At 43.1% G+C, this 9,551-nt stretch overlaps 1 protein-coding gene across 1 annotated transcript in view; it reads left to right on the top strand.

The window, feature by feature from the left end:
• The window catches only part of Map3k5 (mitogen-activated protein kinase kinase kinase 5), a 199,500-nt gene that overhangs the window by 67,914 nt on the left and 122,035 nt on the right, over nt 1-9,551 (top strand). Inside the window, exons 3-4 of the mRNA XM_031380745.1 lie at nt 4,404-4,427; nt 8,656-8,849. Of these exons, the coding sequence (XP_031236605.1) occupies nt 4,404-4,427; nt 8,656-8,849 (218 nt within the window). The remainder of the gene's footprint in view (nt 1-4,403; nt 4,428-8,655; nt 8,850-9,551) is intronic.

Consider the following 9,551-nt stretch of genomic DNA (forward strand, 5'->3'; position numbering starts at 1 on the left):
CCCTCCCCTGCCCCCCAGTCCTGCCATGCTGCTTCCTCCTCTTAGAGCTTTGCCTTTCTGGAATTTAGTTAAAAATTCAGTTATACTATATTTGAATTTTTTCAAAGCATATGACTCTTAGATTTCTAATGGATTTCCACCAGTACTTTGAATATTTCAACTTTGTTGGGGGTACAAAGTACTCATTAAAACTTCTTTAAAAGTCAGGTAAAATATGACCCTATAAAATCCTCTTGCAATTAGTGAGCTGGAAGCATAGGCCCCACCCCTTTAAAGAGTACTGCCTGTGGACCCTTCAGGGAAATTCTAACATGTTCACCAGCTATTATCTAGAATCAGCAGTTTTAAAATTTGCCTTTGGACCTGGTCTGGGTCAAGCTCTATATCCCATATACTTAATATGTCACAGGAAGTACTCCATCCCATACATTTCCTATGTCACAGGAAGCCTTTTATCCCATACACTTACAGTGGATGTCATAGAAAGTTCTCAATGTCATATACTTATGATGGATGTCATTTTACTTATTTCAAAATTACTTTCATCTGAGCTGTAATCATTCCTTCTCAAACAGGGAAAAGAGGCAATTTGGGGGAAGAGCAGAGAGACCATGTGCACACCAGGGCTTTCGAGATATTTTTCGCGAAGGATCCTAAATCGATAGGAAATCAGCAAAGTTGCATCTTGTAAGGCTTTAGCTGTTGAGTGAATTAAACAAACTCTCATAACATCTACTTCCACCCCACCTGCCCACCCACCCCATCTAGCTTATAGTTGCCATTTGTCAAAGGGAAAAGAAAAGGCAGGCTACACAGCAACTGGAAGGTGCCACTGTATCTCTGGAGTGACACCTGTCACTGTCATTATTTGGAGAGACCCCAGTTAAAGGATTTGAGTTTGAATACCTTAAAGGGCAGGAAAGGCAGAGCAAACTATCTTGTTCATTATATGATGGCCCTTCCCGTAGAATCTCATCGTCATGGCAATTTAACCCATCATCTTCTTTGAGTCCCTCATCTTCGAAATTACCAGCAATTTCCTATGTCAAGTGTGACTGTCTGTACAGAAAATCATCATACCTACAACTTTTTAACAATATATATATATATTTAAAAAATATAGAAATGTTCACCAGAATAATTTGGTTTAATTGTTACTGGAAGAGATAGTTGGTGGCAAAAGGAAGAAAGCTAGTGATAGCAACACAGTCCAACGTGAAGTTGGTGTTAAGAGGCTGTCAGTGCTGTGAGGGTCAGACATTGCTCATGAGACCCAACAGAAAGAGTGCACCTACCAACAGCAGAGTTTTCCCACCAAGAGATGTTTTAAACATGAAAGAAGTGATAGGGAAAAAGAAGTGAAGGAAGAAGAGGAGGGGGAGGCGGAGGAGGAGGAGGAGGGAACACTGAATGTGTTTTATGATTGCCTTCAGATAGAAAAGATTTCCTTAGAGTTAAGAAATTAGCCCAGCGGTCGTGGTGTGAAATGATTGCAGAAGACACGTAAAAGCCATTCTGCAGGAAGACAGCACATTGACCCAATCCCCAGAGGCTGTAGTGATGTCTCATAGAGCCTTAGCTTATCTGTAGTCCCTATTTCTCCTCTCCCCTGCTCCTTCCCTTCTGTGTCTGGTGTACCAAAGCTGGGACAACAGAGAAGTGTTTTAGGGAAATGAGGATGGACCATGGTTCATTCACTCAGCCCGTTTATAGGTGGATGGACAGTTAAGGTGTTCCCTGACTCTGCCTTACAATGCTGCTTGTTCCCTGGACTACCAGTTAACCGACCTTACTTGCCCTTGGGGGTTGAAGGTGAGGTGGCTTGGAATCAATGGCTCAGACTCCAGGAGAGGTGAGATAAATGCTGCCACAAGCTCCTTTATTAATCCCCCCGGGGGGGCGGGTGCCCTTTACACCCTACATCCACGCATCCCATTGGCCCCAAGCAAGCATCTCTTCCGAGCAACAGTTTTCCGATCGGCTAGCATCAAGGTGTTCCAAAATCTCTCAGCATGAAGACTCTCGAAGGGGCTAGGAGTGTAGCTCAGTTGGTAGAGTGAGAGTGATTGTTCGACATATAAGAAGCACCACACAAACTGGGTGTGGCAGCACGCTCCAGGAGTGAAGGCAGGAGGATCAGAAGTTCAAGGCCATCCTTGGCTATATAGTGAATTTTAGACCAGTTTGGGTTACATGGAGATTGTGTCCCAAAAGACAAAGAAACAAACTATACTTGACCATTAAGTGGTTGCAGAACATGGTTCTTTGTGGCTCAAAGGTTTTCTCCACTGAGGCCCAAAATAACATTCTTTCTGGATCAGAACGAACTTTTTGCTTTAGATCAGTGATTATATTGGAGCTTTTTTTCTCTCTTCTATATATGGCTCTAAGTGAACTGTCTTCCTTGGTTCCCCGAGGTAGCATTTATTGATAGTCTCCAGGCAGAATACTCACCCACCACCACACATAGCCTTTGTACTTTCCTCTCTGCTGCATAGCTCAGCTTCTGACCCACCCTCGTAGCTGACCTCCAATTCTTTAAGAATATCATCTCAGAGAAACTGTAACTCACACCATCTGTATCTTTCTGACTTTTAGTTGTTCATGCTTTTATTGCTGTGATAAAATATCTAACAAGAAACAAATTGTGGGAGAAAGGACTTGTGTAAGCTCGTGATTTGAAGGGATGATCCGTTCTGCCCAGTACTGAGTAAGTTCATGGTGGCAGGAGTGTGGGGCTGGGAAGTCCCACAGCAGCAAGGACAAAGATGGACAGAAAAATAGATAAGCAGATACGTAGGTGGGTACGTAAGTAGATAGATGATGAAGATAGTGATGAGGAGGGTAGTAGGCAGACAGATGGACAGGCAGGTGGGTGGATAGATACCAGTGAGAAGTCGAGTGGAATATAGCCCCTGAGACTCACTCTAGTCCCTGTCTCGTAAAGGATCCACAGCCTCTTGAAACAAGTGCCACCCCCAAGGACCAAGTTTTTAAACACAGGAACTAGTAGGGCCATTTCACCTCAAACCATGACAGGATATGTATGCGCCTACATGTTCACACAGACGTATGTTCCTTTAAAAATGTAAAAATGTTTGTTTGTTTGAAACCGAATCTTCACTCATGCCCAGGATGTCCAGGAACTTGCTGTATATCTCAGGCTAGCCTAGATGTATGGCAGATCTCCTGAATTAGCCTCCTGAGTGCTGGGATTAGAGGTGCGAGCCTGGCTTGCTACTGCTTTGTGCTCCCCAGTGTCCACTTAGCATCCGGATGCCAGCCACTCTGCTGGGCTCTGTGTCTCTGCTCTCACCTTGCTGGATCTGGCCGCTCTCCTTAGCCAGATGGACTCTCCAGAAAGAAGCCACAAATGCCTCACATTTTCTGTTTCCATGACAACATACACACCATCTTCCCTGATAGGCAGTCTCATTTTCTATTTTCTAATCATGATTCCCTCACCACCAGTGAAGCTTGTATACCACAGCTTTTCCACATCCTCTCCCCAGTGCCTCTAGTTATTGTAATATCTGGTAATAATAGGAATAGTGGTAGGTAACTTTTAATCAGAACTTTGGTGTGAAAAGCTGCATATCTCAGTCATTTTCATGAGTTCATTCCTTACAATCTAGGAAACAGGGATATTGTCTATGTGGTATATTTATCCTATTACATGTCTCATAGAAAAAAAAACATCTAAATTACACTCACTTTTGTTGTCAAATGCCCTTATTATCTGTGTGTGAGGTTGCCATTGGCCAAAATACCCTTAATTACCTGCAGCTCCCTACCATTCTGTGCCCTGCTCATTATCCAGGCTGTGAGAGACCCTGCTCAGGGCCGCGCTCAGGGCTGTGCTTAGGGACATCATCTGCTTTCTCCAGAGTAGGTTTTAGGCATTCTGTAGGGATTTGTACATGCTTGTGTTGTTGTGTGTGCTTGTGATGTGTGTGCTTGTGTTGTGCATGCTTGTGTTGTGTGTGCTTGTGTTGTGTGTGCTTGTGTTGTTGTGTGTGCTTGTGTTGTGTGTGCTTATGTTGTGTGTGCTTGTGTTGTTGTGCATGCTTGTGTTGTGTGTGCTTGTGTTGTGTGTGCTTGTGTTGTGTGTGCTTGTGTTGTTGTGTGTGCTTGTGTTGTTGTGTTTGCTTGTGTTGTTGTGCGTGCTTGTGTTGTTACTATCAAACTCCACATAACACTTTTGTTTTCTCTTACCCATTTTTCATGCAGAAACTTAAATGTATAATTTCTTACTGCAAATATTAATGCTTTTACAATGTTCCTCTGACATTGTTGACTGCTAATATAAATGTTAGTACAAATTTACCAGCATACAATGTTTAGTAAAGGCCACAGGTTTTTGTTATAACTTTTGCTAAGACTGTTTTCTCTTAATTTTTTAGGAAATCATTTGCCAGAAGAATACTGTGAGTATTTAAATTTTAAAAGGCTTAACTTTCCAATTTTTTGACTTTTTTCTTTTCCAGTAATTAATCTGTTATTTTTAAATCTGCACAGATTGTCAATTTTCATTTCTTTTACTCTTTTTTAGGGTTTCTCATATATCTGTATGAACACAATTATGTCTTCTAACTTACTCATTGTGGTGAAATATTATAACAATGGAAGATAACACTAATACCAACTTTTTGAATATATAATTATGTTTTAGAAAAAACTTTCATAGTATATTCAGTGTTATAGAACTATAATTGGTAATATCAAGGCATATAACAAAGTAAAATATATATGTATATATATTATACATGTATATGGCAGTATCTCTGGATATAAATATATACATGTATATGTATATAATAATTTATAATATGTATTGATATATATGGATATATACATATATGAATATAATATGTGAATATACAATATATATTGTCTATGTTTCTGTTTGTCTATCATGTATCTTATATTTTGAGGCATTCAGTCAGATTCTTAGATTGTCTTTGTTTTATTTTTGATAGTGCTGGGGACTGAACCCATGGGTATGTATTTGCTAGGCAAGTGTTCTACCACTGAGCCAAATCTCCAAGCCCTTTCTCTAAGCACTGAAATCCTTCTTGAGATTGCATTACAGAACACTAACCTAACCAGAGATATTTAATATTTAAAATTTTAAAAGACCACATGGAAAATGTTGAACTATTACCGTAGAAATTGGAATGGCCCTGTGGGTCAGTGGGAAGCAAGGCAGTGTTTAAGAACCCTAAAACAGGTACACATCTACAATTCAGTGTGAGAATAATATATGACATAGACTGCACATAATTCCACATGAGATGGCAAGATTAATGTTATAGTTGGTGAGTTTAAGATTTCACCACGAGGAAGATGCAATGCAGTGTGGATAATGTGGCCATTATAAGCTCTTATCTCTCACATTACATCAGGAAATGGACTCTTCCATTCCATGTTTCAGTGCTGTGTAACACATTTTATTCAGCTAGTATTAATTAAATGTGAACTGTATGCTAGGACCTGGGCTTGGTGCTTGCCAAGGTGACTCACACGAGTGCTTGAGAATAAAAACAGTGGTATTTATAACTGTTGTGTGAGGTGAAGTAGTGCAAATGCTAGAGTGTAGCTATGCATCAGGATAAGTAAACAAAGAGTCAAACAGATACATTTTCAGGAAATTGGGGCTCATAATCTGCGGCAGAGATGGTGGCCATCATTATATCAAAGTCCACCAAAGGAGGTAGCATGCCCTAAGCTGAAGGGCAGGAAGGGTAGGAGGAGCCTCATGCTCTGTGATACTGATTTAGGTTCTGCTGTGATCTGACTGGCACACACCTCCTTCGGTGTGTTTGAATGCTGTGGCCATTTCCTTCGAGGTGTTTGACGCCTTCTCCACATATACTTTTGTTCCTTCACATAATTCTTAAGGATTGAAAAGGAAGATCGCCATCATTAATATTTAAAACAGCAAAGATATAATTTACTACATTAAGACTAGATTTTGGGGGGCTGGAGAAATGGCACAGTGGTTAAGAGCACTGACTGCTCTTCCAGAGGTCCCGAGTTCAATTCCCAGCAACCACATGGTGGCTCACAACCATCTAGAATGAGATCCAATGCCCTCTTCTAGTGTGTCTGAAGCTACAGTGTACTCACATACATAGAATAAATAAATAATTCTTTTTAAAAAAAGACTAGATTTTGGTGGCTTTTCTGTACTCTGGATATGATCAAGTATAGGTTTTAGATTTTGAGCATTAGGATTTTACACATACATAGACGGGGGGGGGTGGGGGGAGGGGGACAGAGAGAGAATATGCATCCAGCTGGGGCAGCGCCTCCAGTCAAAGGATTAAGCTAGGTGGCTGTGCTGCCCCAGATCCAGGTAGCATCCTAAAAGAACAAGTTCTTTCTCAATCTTCCTGATTGGCCTCCCCATCACTTTGTGAAGAGTAACTTGATTTGATTTAAAACCCAAATCTCCCCCTGTGGAAGTCCTTCTCTTACTCCCACAGTCAGTCTCATTTCTTGCTCACCGCTGACACCTAGGTGCTTCAAAGCATAACTTGCTCATAAATAATTAAATCTGGCCATCAAATCCCATGTTTGCAGTGAGCTGTCATTAATTCATTTGGATTTCTGTGAAGGCGGTATCGGGTGGGAGACCAAGTGCAGCACTCTGTGAAGGCCACGTGAGATGCTTAGTTCATCCCTAGCAGCAATGACATGCTCTATGTACAGAGAAAGCCCTGGGCTAGAAGCTTAAACACACCAAGGCCAGGAACTTGATCTAAGGTTGATGCCACCTCACCTGGAAAGTGGCACCAAGAGCTTCTTGTGTGTGTTGTGGTCATGTAAGCGCTGAGGTTGTGGTGACAGTTAGGCCATGCTTACCTTCTTCTGTGCAAGCACCGAGCTAGTGTTTGCTCTCGCCAGTCAGGACCGAACAGTGGGAGAGCACGCACTCTCCATGTACGCCTTCCTAGTGTGACCAGGAGGCCCACATGCCCGTCTAATGCTCAGACCTTTGCATATGCTTTTCTTTATAGGGTTCCCTTAGAGATCCCTGACATTTCATTCAATTATCTCAAATCCTACCCTGAGCTGTGTTTACATTCCCATACATCCCAAGTCCTTCCCAGTCTTTTGAAGGAAATCTATACTCCATCCAAGTGAGCATTCCGTCCCAGCCCACTTCATGTTCCAGTCTCTTCAGCCTTCTCATAGTTTAGCTGGAGGTAGGGCTCTGTGTGGGGTTTGTTGCCTGCAGCACTTCAGAGAGCAGCGTGCTTACAGTGAGGCTGAATTCTTGCTTTCTGTTAATGTAGCCATTCTTTTAAAGAAGCCCCATTTGGATTCACCTTCAGCTCCTCCTTCCTGTGCATGCGACTGTTTCCCCAACCCAGATAATTCTCCTTTTGGGGGTTGAGCTTCTGACCACTTACTGTTTCACGTCGCCACAACCCCGAGCTGGTTATGCCACATAGCTTTCTGCCTCATTTCCTTAAGTCTTGGCTCTTGTTCTTACAGTCTATCCTGTTGTCTACCCAGAATGCCAAAGTGCACAGCCAATGTTGTTTCATCTTCCCTGCCCTGGATCCTCTGTTCACTCCGCACTGCTCAGAATATTTAATTGAAAGTCTTTAGCTTGCCTTCTGGTCCCTTCCTTGGGCCCTAAACTGCAGTTAGATTTGCTTACGCCAGGGTCTACAGTCCAGTTCCCTTTGTCATCTCCCCAGCAATGCTTTCGTTGGCACAAGTGTCCCCTCATTTGGCATGATCTGGAAACTGCTAAGTCAGCCAACCCTGGTCTCAGTGACTGATGGGAGAGGACACAGGCCACAGCTAGCAAAAGGCAGGATGTGCCGGAGTCAGGAGCCTGTGGACAGCAGCGCAAGCCTCACCTTCATCAAGGGCTCTCCTAAGGGGCTTCGAGCAGCTGCAGGAGCTCATGTATTTAGATGTTAAAGACTGTCTGGAAGCTGAGTAGAGAGAGGATGGTCAGTGTGGAGGTCAGAGTGTATGTACCAGGAAGCCAGCATGGAACAGGAAAACCATTGCAGAGACTCAGGCAGGTGGAAGGTGTGTGGACCTCCTTGCCAGCAGAGAGGAGGGAGACAGGCGAATCTGAGATTGTAAGGCCAGGAGAGCTAGGGCCGCGACAGTCGCAGGTTTCAGTGAGTGGGAGACAATGTAGTGTGGCCCTGGAAGGAAGTAGCTGTACTCTCCGCTTGCTCCTGCCTTCTCAGGGAAGCCCTTAAACGCCCAGGGAAACCCTAAGCTCTCAGTATTTTGTCTCCTTTTGTTGGGCCTGACTGAATTTCTGATTCCCCAGAGGCTGGAAGTTACGCTTAAATTATTCTTGTTTTAGCACGTATCCTAGTAGCAGCGGATGCCAGCACATACATATTTAATGGCTGATAAACTATTCTCTACCATGTGCGAGTCCTAATTATACTGAAGTAAGCAATTAAGCAAGTTGGAAAATTCTGTTTTCATGGGTCATCAATAAGAAATGAATCTCTTCTGTTTCCCTTTGCGCTCAGAATTATTGTTGAAAATAATGTTAGTCACTGTAACACATCAAAATAACGTTGGTCACTGTAAAGCAACCTGGCGGCTTCTGTCAGTGTGCTACCCTCAGGCAAGATCCCTACTGTCTGGGGCCTCCTGTCTCCACAGGTCTGCACTGGCAACTACACCTTCATCCCCTACATGGTGACACCACACAACAAGGTCTACTGCTGTGACAGCAGCTTCATGAAGGGCCTGACAGAGCTCATGCAACCCAACTTCGAGCTCCTGCTGGGACCCATCTGCTTACCTCTTGTGGACCGGTTTGTTCAGCTTTTGAAGGTGGCACAAGCGAGTTCCAGGTAACACTTTGTGCCCACAGTGGGTGATGAGCCTGCCGTGCTATTCTGCTTTGTGTGTCTTGTCATGTGTTCCTACTTAAGAGCCAGGGGACAATTTGCAGTCCCTTCTGAGTGGGGGAGAAAATGTCATTTTAGTTCACAAGTTAAACTTCGTTCACTTGGTTTGATAAAAAACGCTGCCAATCTATTAATTGTTTTATAATAATGACAAACATATGTGTATATGTATATACTTATAAGTATTTATTTCTTTCACTTATTTTTAAATAAATTTATTTATATAATCTTACACACACACACACACACACACATATGATCAGTTATGGCTACATCAGAATAAATGTCCAGGGACTTTTAGCGTAAGGGCCAAAACTTGGCAACATTTGTTAACATAGTTTAGTTAAGAATAATCCGTGGGCCAGTGAAATAGCTTGGTGACAAGCACTTGCTGCCAATCCTGACAGCTTTAGTTCAGGCTCCGAAATTCTCACGGTGGAAGGAGAAGAGAGATTCCTGCGAAGTTGGTCTCAGACCACCAAACCCGAGACTGGGCATTCACAGACCACCAAACCCGAGACTGGGCATTCACAGACCACCAAACCCGAGACTGGGCACGCACAGACCACCATACCCAAGACTGGGCACGCACAGACCACCAAACCCGAGACTGGGCACGCACAGACCACCATACCCGAGACTGGG

Source organism: Mastomys coucha, unplaced genomic scaffold, assembly GCF_008632895.1.
Source record: "Mastomys coucha isolate ucsf_1 unplaced genomic scaffold, UCSF_Mcou_1 pScaffold2, whole genome shotgun sequence".
Classification (NCBI taxonomy): Eukaryota; Metazoa; Chordata; class Mammalia; order Rodentia; family Muridae; genus Mastomys; species Mastomys coucha.